Source organism: Canis lupus, chromosome 27 (genome assembly GCF_003254725.2).
Source record: "Canis lupus dingo isolate Sandy chromosome 27, ASM325472v2, whole genome shotgun sequence".
NCBI lineage: Eukaryota > Metazoa > Chordata > Mammalia > Carnivora > Canidae > Canis > Canis lupus.
Window position 1 is genome coordinate 16881712 of NC_064269.1, and position 16067 is coordinate 16897778.

At 36.2% G+C, this 16067-nt stretch overlaps 1 protein-coding gene across 5 annotated transcripts in view; it reads right to left on the reverse strand.

The window, feature by feature from the left end:
• Window positions 1-6288: 6288 nt before the first annotated feature.
• The window catches only part of RESF1 (retroelement silencing factor 1), a 28793-nt gene continuing 19014 nt past the window's right edge, over window positions 6289-16067 (reverse strand). For all 5 annotated transcript variants that reach the window (XM_049102302.1, XM_035707368.2, XM_025455544.3 and 2 more), the window contains 3 exons: window positions 10829-15849; window positions 9522-9605; window positions 6289-7019 (listed from right to left, as the gene is read on the reverse strand). In XM_049102302.1, coding sequence (XP_048958259.1) covers window positions 6847-7019; window positions 9522-9605; window positions 10829-15791 — 5220 coding nt within the window. In that variant the 5' untranslated portion in view covers window positions 15792-15849 and the 3' untranslated portion in view covers window positions 6289-6846. The remainder of the gene's footprint in view (window positions 7020-9521; window positions 9606-10828; window positions 15850-16067) is intronic.

The window sequence follows — 16067 nt, forward strand, 5'->3', positions numbered from 1 at the left end:
CAGGGATCTAACAATAAGCTTCATTCTGCAAAAGGATAAACACATAATAACAGTATGTTCTAAATCCATGAAGTTGGTATATAGTACTAAATCACAAATGCAGAAAGGGGAAGTTAAAGATCCCACTGACACAAAGTGGATTAATTTGGGTAAAAAGCACCAGGCCACTAGAAATTCTAAGTGCAAAGCCAAACAGACATGGAAGCCGAAGCGCCATCTGTGAGTACTGTGCTGAGATTACTTAGCAGACATAGTCAGGCAAATTGGTCCAGTACTTCTTTATTTATTCATGAGAAACACATTGAGAGAGAGAGGCAGAGACACAGGCAGAGGGAGAAGCAGGCCCCACGCAGGGACCCCGATGTGGAACTCGATTCTGGGTCTCCAGGATCACACCCTGGGCTGAAGACAGCACTAAACTGCTGAGCCACCAGAGCTGCCCTAGTCCAGTACTTCTAATACTGTAGAAGGGACAAGTGTTCATCTCTATCATGTAATGAAATGTTCCTAGGGGAGAAACAGATTATAATCACTGATTTTCGTGTTTTTGACCAAATTAGAAGTTGTTTGATGACTATATCAATTTTTAAGTGCTCCTTTATTACATTAAAGCTGTTTGACCTTATTTCTCTGGAGCTCAGTTTTCTCATATGTATACTAGGACAATATGACTTCCTGGTTTATTGTGAACAAGAAATAATCATTCATGATAGGCAATGAGTAAAGGTATATTAATGAAGGCCATACTTGAATCTGAGCATAAAACTTAACGGCTTCTACATTTTGTTTCCTCCAAGAGTCTTTGAAGCATCCAAAAGGAATGGAGTTAATTCTCATCAAGCATAAGAAGTTAATATTTTGCTCAGCCCGTGCAGTCATAAGTAGATGATTTATATTTGATATGAGGGTCTTAGAAGTGGTTAAGAGTTTATGAACCTCAGAAAATTAGAACAAGGTAGGAGTCACATTTTGGTTTTTTTCTTTGTTTTTTGTTTTTTTTTTTTTAGAAGTCACATTTTGAATATATAATTCAAAGCAATCAGAGCAAATTCCCAGTGATCAATGAAATATAACACATTAAAAATGTTGCCAAAGTGACAGTAGTAGTTCTCTGATCATTGAGTCCCCATAATTACAACAGCCTGGAATCTCACGCAAGGTATCAACTTGGAGTTATAGAGAGATCAGATAATAGAAGACAGGAAGGTTTAGAAAAAGATTTAGAAAAGGCAATGCTCAATTCAGGTCAACAATCTGTTTCTTGCTATTAACAAAAATACATTATCTCATAGACAAATCCATTCTACTCAGGAAAAACAAAAGTTGGGAGATATTACAAAGATTTCAAATTAAGCCTCAATTATTTTCTAAAATTTACCTTGAAATATCGGTTATGAAAATGTCTGGAAAACTTGTGCCCTGAGTATGAGTCCATTCCTCAACCACTAAGAGTTGTGGGTTAATTTATTCAAGAATGTTGGAGCACTTGAATAAATGTTAATTTATTCAAGAATGTTGGTGACTCAGTTAAGCATCTGCCTTCAGCTCAGGTCATGATTCCGGGTCCTGGGATTGAGCCCCACATTAGGCTCCCTGCTCAGGGGGAAGCTTGTATCTCCTCCTCTCCCCGGTTTGTGCTCTCTCTCAAATAAAATCTTTAAAAAACTTATCCAAGATTACTGCCTTGCAGGTTAGCCTTCAGGTAAAAGCTCCATGGAAACTGGCCACATGCTTAAAGAAATCAATTCCTGGTCAGCCTAAAGACTTCCTACCCATTCAGTGGCACAGTCTAGAAACAAGATTCTCCTCTTTTTCTCCCTTATCTAATCCATCATCAGGTTCTAGTAGCTCTTCCTCCAGAACATAGATCCAAACTGTCTAGCGCATTTTATATTCTAGTGCTCAATACCTACACACAAGGCTAACAAGCTACCATACCGAACAGCTGACTTGTTGACTACTTTCTGGTTACTAGGATTACAGAATTATCAAAATGCTATTAACTTGTATCATTCTTTTTTTTTTTTTTAAGATTTTATTTATCCATTCATGAAAGACACACACACAGAGGCAGAGACACAGGCAGAGGGAGAAGCAGGCCCCATGCAGGGAGCAGGATGCAGGACTCCATCCCGGGCCCCCAGGATCACCACACCTCAGGCTGAAGGCAGCGCCAAACCACTGGGCCACCAGGACTGCCCAATTTGTATCATTCTTAAGCTTCCTTAGCAATGGTTTCTTTTTAAGATTTCATTTATTTGAGAGAGCAAGCCAACAAGAGCACGAGTGGGGGTGGGGAAGGCAAAGGGAAAGAGAGAAGTAGACTCCCTGCTGAGCAGCCTGGGATCATAGATGCTTAACCAACTGGGCCACTCAGGCACCCCTCTAGTAATGCTTTCTTAAAGGTGTATTCATACCCTTTTCAAGGCACCTTCCCAATCTTGAAATATAATAGTTTGATGGTCAGTCTCAAGCTATCTTCAAGTATTTCAGAGGCTTTTTGAGTCCTGATGGCCTAATGGCTATTTTGATGTGATAGTCTTCATTTATGTATATAGTTTCACTGTAATCCTGATTCACACTCCATAATCTCTGCTCTGCAGTCTAAATTTAATATAGTTAAAAGTTTCAAATACTTTTCCAAGTTCTATTTGTAAATATCTTGAGTTGGAAGAAAATGAACCTTGAATGCATTCCTAAACATGGAAATAACCACAAATCAACATTATTTATGCTTCTATTATAATAACATGTTATTTGTGCTTCTTTCTCTGGACCCTTCCCTTGAAGAGAAACTCCAATGAAAATTAGTTGGTAAGACGAGCAGTTGGTTTTGGCCACTTTCATCTAGATATAGATAGGCAAGAGAAGATTAACCTGGCTGTGGTAAGGTAATATAAGGCATTCCAAAGTCAGTAAGAAAACTTCTATCGTAATTGTTTTTTATCTCTCATTTTATCTCCCCAAATATTTATGCCTCTCACAAGTACTGACATTTGGACACTTGCCTCTTCTCATCTTCTAGATTGGAGAATCCTAAGAACTTGTTTTACTCATTTTTGCAGCTTCTATAGTAGTACCATGCTTTCCACAAAGCTTTATACATTATAGTTATTTAGAATTTGCAAATTTACCTCCATCTCCAGGAAATAAGATATATGTAACACCCTAATCAGTGTTGCCATTCAGACGGATTTTTCACTTATTTTTCCTTTAAAATTAGTTTTATTGTGTTCTTTCTGTGATCATTCTTTAAATGAATGTCCATTTAATTTGACCTTTCACCCTTGCATCTCCCTTCTGTTTTCAATTTCCTTCTTCCTGAAGGAATATCATTGGTATTTCTTTCACTGAGCAGGTCTTTCATTTGTATTATGCATAAAGGAATATTTTACACACTGCTGTCTGGAACCTCAAACACCTAAAGGATTGAATTTATTTTACTTATTTTTACTTTTTAAAGAAGATTTTGACAGAAAAAGAGAGCAAGAGAGCAAGAGAGCACAAGCAGGAAGAGCAGCAGAGAGAGAGGGAAAAGCAATGCTGGACTCAACCCCAGGACCACGACCTGAGCCCAAAGGCAGACGGCCAATCTACTGAGCCACCCAGGGACACCCCCCCTTATTTTTTTACTAATTTATTTTTTTTAATGAAGGCTCCATGCCCAGTGCAGAGCCCAACACAGCTTGAACTCACAACCCTGACTCAAGACTTGAGCTGACATCAAGAGTGGGCACTTAACCCATTAAGCCACTCAGGTGTCTTTTTCTTTTCTTTTAAAAAAAAAAAAATTTTTTTTTTTTTTTTTTACTAATTTTTGTTGTATTATGGAGGTTTTTCTCATCCAGTTCTGAAATTAATCTTTGAAATTGAATGTCATAAAATAACATTCATTGGTACCTATAAGGCTTTAGCCTTAACACGTAAAAGCCACACCTAACATAAAAACGTTAACTACTAAACAATTAAGTAACAATAGCAGCCAATTGCCAATTCAACACTGTTAACTACTTTATATGCAACTCTAAGTAACTCCTTTATACTACTTAAGTACTTGAAAGTTAATGCTGATTTCTCGGCAACAATGCAAGACTGAACATAGCAATCTAATTGTGCTTGCTCTTGCATCACCACTGTGACCACCCAGATTTTTAACCATTTTAAAAACTGTGAAATTGAGATACTTATCAACATTTGTTCTATGAAAAATTCAAACAGCGCTTTCATTTAAAGCTAAATCATGTCATGGTTATATAAATAGAATTGTTATTAAAAATATTTACCAGAGATGCCCGGGTGGCTCAGCAGTTGAGCATCTGCCTTTGGCTCGGGCGTGATCCTGGAGCCCTGAGATGGAGTCTCATGTTGGGCTCACTCCATGGGGCCTGCTTCTTCCTCTGCCTATGTCTCTGCCTTTCTGTGTGTCTCTCATGAATAAATAAAATCTTAATAAAAAATTTATCAAAAAAAATCGATGAAAGATCTTTTTTCATTTTTGCAAATCTTTTAAGGTCTGACTTCATAGAACTCAGTTGAATTTATCTACTCGTGCATTCAGCCTGTTGTTGAGCTACATCTTGGTTCAAGTATATCATGAAAATCCATCTCACACACATAGATGGCTTTTTGTGTGGACAAGAGCATTCCTCCAGCTTTTCAGATAATCTATATATTCTTTTGATACACCAAAAGCTGAGTTTCCTAAAGGTTGATTCCAACATGGAAGCCTGATATGATGGATCTTTCTGCATTCTTCTATCGAAATCCATTAGTCTACCTGTCATGAGTAATCTCTTATCAACTTGCATTGTCATCAGAAAATACTAATTCATGAAGTTATGCAGATCTTCCAAGTGTTGACATACTTTAGCATACCTCAAAAATAATTACATACAGGGATGCCTAGCTGGCTGGCTGTAGAGCACATAGGAGTCTTGATCTCAGGGTCATGAATTCAAGCCCCACGTTGGATGTGGAGCCTACTCTAAAAAATTTTTTTTAATTACTTTAATATCTCCAATGAACTCAACAGAGATCTAGTAGTAGGATGCTAAAATTTGGTCTCAGATACAAGTTTTCCAAAATCCTAGTTTTGGAAAGCTCAAGTTTTATCACTGACAAATATTTTATTTTCCTTGAAACGTCAGGATGACATAGTTGAGAAAAATGTCAATAATTTCTTCAAATAAAAAATTATGTTCCAAGGGACCAATTCTGCAATGGCATTTGGACTATCATTGCTTGTGTATTTCGGCTTCAAAACCTTCTGAAATGTTTGAGAGTTTCCAGCAGTAAAGAATAATACAATGATCAATTATAATGACCATCACAGTTTGAAGCCATTGCCTTGACTGGTGCTATGGTGCCAGCTGTTTCCCCAACTATTGCTTTTCTAATTCAATCTTTTATTGACATGAAACCATCAATTATGCAAGATGAGCAAAGCAGCTTAGTATTTTGAGAAGCCCAGTCTGAAGTCTTCAAAGTTTTTAAACTTGTAACATAATATACAAAAAAGTTACTATCTTAAGCATTTTTAAGTGTACAGTTCAGTAGTGTTAAGAATATGCACATAATGGCAAAATTGAAACTGTATCCTCAAACTCCCTATTTCTCCCTACTCTCAAAAGTGTATTTTTAAAATATGAACTATACGTAGAACTTTGAGATTTTATGAAAATAACCAACACTTTTCTAGTCATTAAGTAAAACCCAGAAACATTTCACGTTCCATGTTTTCTTTTGCTCTTCTTCTGAGTGTAACCTGAAAATATTTACTTCTAACAGCTTAGTTAAAATTTCTTCTTAAAACACCCTTCTAGGGCAGCCCCGGTGGTGCAGAGGTTTGGCACCACCTGCAGCCTGAGGCGTGATCCTGGAGACCCGGGATCGAGTCCCACGTCGGGCTCCCTGCATGGAGCCTGCTTCTCCCTCTGCCTGTGTCTCTGCCTCTCTCTCTCTCTCTGTGTCTATGAATAAATAAAATCTGGGATCCCTGGGTGGCGCAGCAGTTTGGCGCCTGCCTTTGGCCCAGGGCGCGATCCTGGAGACCCGGGATCGAATCCCACGTCAGGCTCCCGGTGCATGGAGCCTGCTTCTCCCTCTGCCTATGTCTCTGCCTCTCTCTCTCTCTCTCTGTGACTATCATAAATAAATAAAAAATTAAAATAAATAAATAAATAAATAAATAAATAAAATCTTAAAAAAATAAATAAATAAAATAAATAAAACACCCTTCTAAAATGTGTCCTGTTGTGAGGATAGAAAATCAAATACAGACCACTATGATATATTTATATATATTTTAAAAATAAATGTTTATTTCAAGTATGAAAAGTAATGTCTAAACATTATCCAAAAATTATGTCCAGCTTAACAAGTACAAAACAAGACTTCTGACAAAGTTTACAATTAGGTATAAAATACTTAAGAATATACTTTGACATTCACAGTGAGGGTTTTTAAAAAATAAGTTTTGCTAATAAGCTTTAGAAATAAACATATTTACAGTCCCAGCTAAAATAAGCAAGTACTTAACTGAGAACAGCCCTCCCTCAGGATGGATAGTTAGCATTTCAAAATAAACTGGTAAATATTGTTCAATAATGTCAAAATTCAATACCTTATGGTTTCCCTGACAAATACCGTCTATTTCTTATATCTGGTATGCACAGGTAAGATCCCCAAGCCCTATTAAATAACTTCAATGATTTACATAACTAAGTGGTAACTAAACTCTCTTGATATTTTATCATGGCAATTCCAAGCATTTCCAGCAATATATTCTGAACAGAAAATGGCAGAAATTTTCTGGTGTCAATTATAGAACCATCAAAAAAATTAGCCTCAGAATTGTTTTAAAGGACTGCTATCAAGGCTTCTGCTTCTCTTTTCCATATACATCCTTTTGTAGGTTTGAAACATTGCCTTTGAATCTTTTACTGGATTTTGTAGTGTCTCAAATCCATCTGCACCGAAGCTTCTCTTCGAGAGTCTTGAATTAGTCAAAACATTATTATCTAAGAAAACAGAAACTTTATTACTCAGTATTAGTGACTAATATATAATCAATTAAAATGAAGAAGGAAAACCTGCATTCTTTTTTGGGATACAATTTAGGACAAGGAGCTTGATAAATTATGGCTTTTAATCTTAGAATGGTAAATTATACACACAGGACATCTTGCCTCTCTTTTGGGAACTATTTTCTACTCTCATGCCATCTTCACAGTCCAGGGCTCTTCCATTCTACTTTTATTTGCAGATTATTATAAATGTGACCTTTTTAAAAAGCTATTTAAACTAGCAATATAAAGAGCACGAGCACAAGCTGGTTCCACTCAGTGAATGGAAAAGACTATTTTAATATTCTGGCCTTGCTACATATTAGGTATCCTAAGACATGTCTGTAGTTTTTGTTTGGTTAGACTATTTCAGTGTTGCATTAGTCTCATTATCTTTTTGATGGGTCCAATTTTCCTACTTCTTATATTTCTAGATGTACCTCTACATCTCAGTAGCCATTCCCCCTATTTACAATTCCCATGGTTTTCATTCCTGCTCTAGCCATTCCTTTCTGTATAATAATCTTGTTTTACCTTTTTCTAAGAAGTCAAGTATTCTGTCCTCTTGGTCCTTCAACTGTTTCAAATTCTTGTACGTCCTTGTTAGCATTCTTTTTGATGTCAGCAATACTGATAGCTAAGATGGGTCCCTAAGTCATTTTCCACTGAATTGTTACTTCCCTCTTCTCTGTACTTTACCCTGACTTGATATAGTTTCACATCTTGTTCCATCTACACTCCAACCTTTGCCACCAAATTTAGATGTATGATTATCTAAAAAGTTTCTTTGCATCTGTTTGGGAATTTATGACATTTGTTTTTGTTTCTCTTCACACTAATTCACATTGTCCACCCTTCATCTTGGTATTTGTTCACATTTTTCCTAAACCTTATCAGGCTTTTTTGGATTACAGGTGAACTTTATTTGCCTTTACTTTTTAATTGAAATAAAACTGACATACAGTGTTATATTAGTTTCAGGTACAACCCAGTGATTCAATCTTACACTTTTGACAGAGCTGTGACTCATATTTTGGCTTTTCTCTACCATACATCAGATCTCCTAGAGCTTGTGCCCCAACTTGTATTTTTTTTCATAGTGATTCTGAGTATTGAGGTTTATTCAACTTCAGCTTATTGCTCCTCCTATTTGTGGTTATCTTTAGAATTCTCATTTAGTTCACGCTTATCTTTGGTCAATCTGTACAGGCATCCGTATTTTCAGATTCAGGTCCCAACCATGCCTCTCACCTTCTCTGTGAGGTAAGGTGTCTACTATTTCCAAGGACCTTCCTTGCCTAATCTCCATGACCATTTCTATCTTTCTCATTTTTTTTTTTAATTCCTGTGTTCCACCCTTAGAAGTGTGTTCTCTACACTCAGGAGTCTTAAAATTCATTTTCCCCTCTTTCAACTGTTTTTCGGTTCTGATTAAGGGTGCATTTCTTCCTTCTTTGAGTCTTCTATTGAACTTAGTTTTTTCCTATATGCACCTTTAATACGTAAAACTCAATTTCTATAAGCCTATGTATTTAAGCTCTCTTCTCAATTTTGTCACACTCCTCCCTTTTAAGAAATGTGCTTCTTTATTGTTGCTCATGGTAAAATTCTGCTTCCTTCCATTCTCAAGGAATTCTAAACCCTTATCTTTACATATTCAGTTAACCAAACTAAGGTAAAACTCCTGAACTCTAGCTTCTAGTTCTCAATATGAAACCCTAAAAACAAAGTACATTCATTTCACTACTTAAATCAGATACTTGAAAGCTTTGCCTTTTCTGGTTGGCCCTTGGCCCAAAATCCTCCCCTATAAAAGAAAGAAATTTGAACTAGGAGGCTCCATCTTTCATCATCAAAATAACTCAGATTCCACACTTAATTAACTTTGAAAAGTGGGGATCTATTTCAAGTCCCTATTCAGTTACTAGTCATGGAATTTCAATAAAATGATCTAACCTCCCAGGGATAAAATAGAAACATCCTTGCCTATCTTGTTTTGACCAGGGGCTGGCAAACAGGACATGGCCTGTAGGCCAAGCCTAGCCTCTAGCCTGAGATGGTAAATAAAGTTTAATTGAAACATAGCCCATAAACATTCATTTATAATTATCTTCTCACTACAGTGTCAAGAGACAAGTATTTAAGAGAACTTACATTCCGAAAAACTTAATATTCACCATCTAGTCCTAGGGAGGGAGAAAAGTATGCCAACCCCTTACCCTACCTAACTCATGATGAGAAACATTTTCTTGCTAAGAGGAAATAGATCACTGTTTCCTTCTCCACAGCATGAGAAAAAATACCCCCAAAAAATCTTCCAACCACTCATACAAACACTGAATCACTTTAAAAACATGGATAAAAACCAAACCTCAGAATTGTTTAACTATAATTCAGCTTCTAGATGACCAAGTGCCCAATAGATAAAATAAAAATTTAAATAGATGATAATTTTACCTATTTCTTGTTTGGCTTCTGGCATCCTTTTCTCCTCAGTTGTACCTCTTAACCAGTCTTCTTTTGTACTTTTTATTCCTGTAACTATTTAAATATTCATTTTCAGAGCTCTAGAAATTGCTATTCATCTCTTTTAGTATTGTGAAGGAAAATCAGGTGAACGTAAAATAGACTTTGAAAGGTATTAAATATATTTATGTATAACACAAGTCTAAAAGAAGCCTGAAAAAAAATGTTTTCTTCCATTTCAAGTGCCTGAGTATCTCATAAATGAAAAATAAGTTGCTTTAAGTTTGTTTAAAAAAAAAAAAAAAAGTTTGTTTTCACCATGAAATTATGTCTCTCCCACTTAGGTTGAATATCAACAAATGTCAAGGTACTTAAGGGCACAGGAAACAGAAAGTCACTCCCATTGCCCCCAACTCCACTTTTAATGTTCTTGTTACACCCATGCCTCAGTTTCCAAAGATCTACTTCTATGGCCAAGTAAAATCACCAATGCTTTACAAAATGAATTATATACCCTATTTTATCATATCCCTATCTCCTTTCAAGAAAATGTACCTTAATTTACATCATAACTTTCTGTGCTCCAACAGATTCCATCTGAACAGCACAGGAGAAATTAAGATTGCCATTCAAATCCTTTAGTTTTCCAATCTCAATTTCTCAACATGTTATTATATATATAATATCCACAACCCCTAAACATTTCCTTACTATCACAAATCATTAGTCATCTATTTTCTTCTTTCTTTGCACTATGATGAGAATTCTATCATTCAGCCAACAGTAGCGCTTTAACTTTTCTGGTAACACAGTCGCCAACTATTTCAAAGATGACAATAAGTTTTATACATTTCCTTATGTATAAAAGTTTTCACTAATATATAATAATTATTCCCTCATATCTAGACTAAAATTTCAATTCACAGGGCTTTGAAATTACAAGTCCAAATGAGAATCAACAAAACACATGAAATAATGTAAAAACACTTTTCTAACTTAGCACAAAGAACGTTTTCCATAATATAGGCTTCTTGGTGAAAAAGGAAATCTTTGTATTTGGCAAATCCTAGAATTTTACATACCACTTGTCATCAATACAAATGGAGTACAATTTACAGGAAGAGGGCGATAAAACAAATAGTGCCCAATGAACCATTGATTTAGAAAAGCAAATACCAAGGAATGGCAAATGCATTTAAGTCTTTGCTAGCTACCCAGATGGCATAAGTAGTGCTAACCCACTGTTCACCTACAATGCTTTAGTGTTGGGAGACACCATCAAAAAAATCATACTAGACCTTGCACAGGGGCTTCTTCCTTCCTAGGACAAGGCTGCAGATCCTTCCAGTCATCAACAGAATTTGTATTCTTAATCAGGCCATCTGGACATAACTTAAATTCCAGCATGTTTGGTTTTTCTGTGGTATCTTTCACAGGTAAGAGGCTCTGAGGTTTATTTTCTGGTCTCTCTTTATTAAACTTCCTTGGTGAACTGTCTAATTTTGTGAGACAAATGCTCTCGTGCTCAGTGCATCTAAATGCAACTCTGTTCAGATACGTTTTCCTTTGATCCTTTGACTGGGGAGGCATTTGACTGAATTCCACTTCACTGTTTGAATTTTTGTCTAACTTGGTTTTATCAATCCACATTTTCTCAGGTTGATTTCCACCAACTATTCCCTTAGCATCCCTTGAAATGTATGCTTTAGACTCCTCTGAAGAGTCAGTCTTGAGGTTTTTACCATGGCTTGCACAAATATTTAATGATTCCTTACAAGTCTGTACACTGCTATTGTGTCTCTCATTTGATTTCTCCCAACTCCCTACTTGCGTGGAAAGTTTATTAGACTTCATGTATTGAGAATCACACTGTAAGTTTCTCACACAGCTTTTCTTTGATGCGTTGCTACCCATTGCTTCTTTGTGTTTCTGTCTTTGCAAATATTCCTTTGGTGTTAGAACTTTATTAATTTTAGATGAGTTACCCTTAGAGGCTGCGGATTTAACATTTGACATAGTCTTTTCTTTAACCCTGGCTCTTTCATTTGGGATTGACAAAATATTACATAATTTAAATGTTCCATCCCCATTTTTATTCTGCTCTTGTTTATCATATTTCTTCTTCTTTACTTTTGAATCAAGTATGCTCCCATCATCTAACTTCCTTTTATCCGAAACTTCTGTTCCAAAGCCACCTTTCAATCTTTTCTCTGAGGATACTGATTGTACCAAAGAACCATTTTTCATATGTAAATCTTTATTTTTATTTGTCAAGAAGCCTGCCTTTGTTTTTAGTGGGTGTGAGTTTTGTGCCATGAGCTTTTGGTGCAGACTCTCTTGAGAAAATTTTGTCATTTTATTACTGGTGTGAAAAGTTATCTCATGAAACTGCAGTTTTCCTTTTCTTTTGTGACTTTGCATGGAATCTAGTTTTTTATCACCTTTAGAAAAAAACTGACCTGATAATTCTTGTTCTGTCCTCAGTGATTTGTGTTTTGTTTTGGGCATTTCAGTTATATTTTTGCCTTGCTCTATTTCAGGAGAATGGTTTTTCTTATCTGGAAAAGTCAAAGGAATCTTCAGATTGTTATTTAGAGGACTCTCACATCCACGAGAGACATTTCTATCAGAAGTTCTTTCTCCTTCCTTACAACTTTTGATCTTCAAAGGTGAACACTGATTTTCCCCTTTGTCTTCTTTTGAAGCTGAGTTATTGATGCAATTATATTGACACTGGGGTACTCCTTCATAAACCATAGACAGCCACCCCAATGTATAGCAACCAACATCATCTTTCTCTGAATCCATTATATTATCATCAGTCTTTCCATCTGTATCTGCTTGTGGGTCACACGGACTCCCTTCTATTTTTATAGGCTCTTCTTTCTGATGTTCTGTCAACTTGTCAACCTCACAGAGTGGGTCGTCATGTTCAGGAAATAATTCTTTCATTTGCTCAGAGTTTAATACCGTAATCTGTATTTGTTCTGTTGAGTCCTTGAAGTCACAACCAGTTTGATCTTTTGAGATTTGGTTGGTTATCTGTTGGGCCACAGAACCTTCCTTTGTGTTCACAGCTTCAATACCATAGGGAAATTCTTTTAAAAGTTCTGACAGCTGATCGTGTAGGTATGAGAAAGATGCCTTATCATTGAGAATCTCACTTCTTGCAGGATCTTGGGCAGTATAATTGCAGGACGCATCACCTTCCTGAGGAATAGCAGACAATGAACATGTATCATTAGCTGTGCTTTCTTTTTTAGTGACATGTTCCACGTTGCTTTCCTCTAGAATTTCACTGTTGGCTTTAACATACTTCAAAGATAACGATTCTGGATGTTGTGGTGATTCTGCTGGTCCAGTTATTTTATGTGAAACATCTACACACAGTGAAAAATTACCATTTTGAAAACCAAAGTCTTTATTTTCAGTGAGGCTGTCTATTTGCTCTTTTTTACTAATCACTTGATGATTGGGTAGAGAAGATTTCTGTGGCTCAACCCTTTTCAAAGGAGGCAAGTTGAATATCTCTGCTATTTGGGAATTATAAGATGTATCACCTTCAACAAGAGAACAAATGTTGTCAATATGTAACATATCACCACTAACAATATCACTGTTCCTTGACTTATATGAGGCCTGCTGTTCACTCACAGAACAGTGGGGATCTGGTTCGGATTTGATATGATCTCCTTGATGGCTATTAGGTGTATCTTCTGAATTAGTCGATTCATTTTGATCTTCCTTCTGAACTGATGAGAACATCTTTGTATTTGTTGTGGTATCTGCTACTGGTTCATTAACATTAGCTTTCAACGCAGCAGTAACATTGGTATTTTCTGCCAACTGATTTTGTAAGCTACAAACACTGCCTTCTTTAATAACTGGATACAGTGTTTCAGGTACCGCTTCAGGTGTTACACCTTTGGCAGACAATGTTTTGACATCTGAAAGAATTAAGGGTGACACTACAGCAACCTGAAGTTCTGTTCCCTTTGTAACAGTTGCACTGGAAGACTCATAATTCTGTACTACTGTTGACAAAGATGTTTCTTGGGAAGTGTTTACCATCTTATTCTGAGAATTTCCTACAACTAAAAATGGACTCTTATCACAGGTTTCCACAGGCTTTGAAAATCCAACTGCTGTTCTGTTTTTTGCCTCATTATACTGTTTTTCTTCTGTAGGTTCTTTAGGTTGCTTTTTCCACAGAGAAAGACATGTTGCTAGCAATTCCATGGAAAAGTGATGGTCACTTTTAGAAGACATTCCACTCGAGGATTTCCGCTCAAGGCAAAAAGAGTTGTCTAAAACCTTGGTATTTATATTACAAGGACTTGGAGTTTCCATGGTTTTCAAATTCGTTTGGTTACCAGTGACTTGGGTATTTGAACTAATTTCAAAACTATGTGGTTTAGAGCCCTGAATAGTTTCACCAGTATTTTTAAATAATTTCTCCTGTAGTTTATCTCTACATGTAAGTAAACTGAGAATCAGCGTATTTTTATTTGGGTATTTTGAAACATATTCCTCAAAAGATGTAGACTGAGGAACAGAAGTTGTTTCAGAATTTGTTGGCACATTTGGTTCAACGTTGACATTTCCTGATGAAACCTGGGTGTTATTTAATGTTGTCTGGGTAATCTCAACAGTTGATGACTTTAAAGAAGTCCTAACTTTCATATCATTTAACTGGTCTGGCATTGGTAACTTTTCTGAATAGACAGAATTTCGTAAAGTAGAATTCACTTGGTTACAATTTCCCCAATTGAGGTCTTGAATGTTAGAATTCATTGTAGTGTGTGTTCTACTTGTTTCTTTTGCAGATTCCATTATGGTTGGTGGCTTATTCTCTGGAGTCAGTAGGGTTACCTGTGGCCCAGACTGGATTTGGACATTTTGTTTCACAGACAATTCAGAATTTGGAGCTAATTCATTGTAAGGGGTATCAGTTGTTTTAATACAACCTGCTGCCATCAAAAGATTTTTATTAATTTTAATTTTCCTTGCAAGTTCGGAAAACTTCTTTTTTATTTCTACTAATGTTTTAATATCCCTCACTAACTTCTCTTTTGTGGCATTTGTGTCCAGTATTTGATTTGAAGATAGATCACAAGAGTCTACGCTTCTCTCTTGATTATTCTGAGCAAGGGTCTGAACACCATCTATAGAAGATCTAACAGGTTCAGTAAAAGGCTGAGTGACATTAGTATTTATTTTCAAGTTACAGGAATTTCCAACTGTGCTGACATTTTCATTAAGGCTTTGCCAATGCTGTTGAAAGTTTCTAGGAAAGTCTCTCCTCATTTCAGGTAAGTGCATTTCTTGACTCTGAGAAACACCCAGAGAAGTCTGTTTAATAACATGCTGAGTACTTTGAAAAGGCTGGCTTACATATCTACAGTCAGAAGGCGGAGGAAGTGGTCTTTTGTCAGTATGAGTAACTGCACATTGATAGGACTGTATACTTGCAGTCTGCTTTGACTGTAAAGTCCGTGGAGAATCTGGAGGGTGACTATTTTTCATCTGCAATGATGTAGATGGCATAGGATTTTGTTTCTGATGAGTGGGATCTTGCAAAAAGCTTTGTGACGGGTAATTGTATTGCTTTGGAAGTGATCTGTAATCTGGGTAAGTCAGTCCACTGGATGTATACTGTTGTGCCCAATCAGCCTGTCGTTCTGATAAAGATGGGTTAAGTCTTGGGGCTCCTTGATAAGTTACAGGAACTCTTGCAGAATTAGGAGGGATCATTTGTAGTTGCATAGAATAGGAATCTGATGATACAAATTGATTCTGTAGTGCATGTAAATTAGGTGTATTAGTTCCAAAACCAGTTTGATGGGACACAGTTGCCCCTGTATGAGAAAGCATAGAATTCCTCATTTGAGAGTTCAACCATATATTTTGTGTAACTCCTGAAGACATTTGCAAATTGTGATTTAGTTGTTTGGATCCTTTAACATTTGCATATGTGATTCCTTCTACTGAAGTTTGTGAGGCCACAACTGTCCCATTATGCATATCAGGAATAGGGATTTGCTGAGGAGCTGGATAATTTCTGATGTTTAGCAGTGGCTGTGAAACTGTATTTGAATTACCAAGAAACATACATGCTTCTTGGTTACTTCCAGGATAGTTTAAAGAACTTTGAGATGTTGTATTAAGTGTATTTATTAAAGCCTGCTCCAAAAAAGATGACTGCTTTTTAGGATACTGTGGTGGTAAGGTGACATTCTCTGGTTTTACATTCCAATTCATTGTTGATTTGATGTAGTAGCAGTGTATTAAAAGTCAGTTGTTCTGAATGTCAGGAAATCTGTAGGAAATAAGGAACTTTTATTAAAAATTTATCTACATAAAACTTCCCAAGAAAATTAGTTTACCTTGATACCAATGCTATGTCTATCATAATTCCAGAAACCTCAGATCAAAGCTTCATCTTTAATTTGGGGAAGAGAAACAAAAGAGCAAAGGAGGATATAATAAATACAGCAAATATAAAAAAAAAATTGTCTAGGGTGTTTTACAGGCATT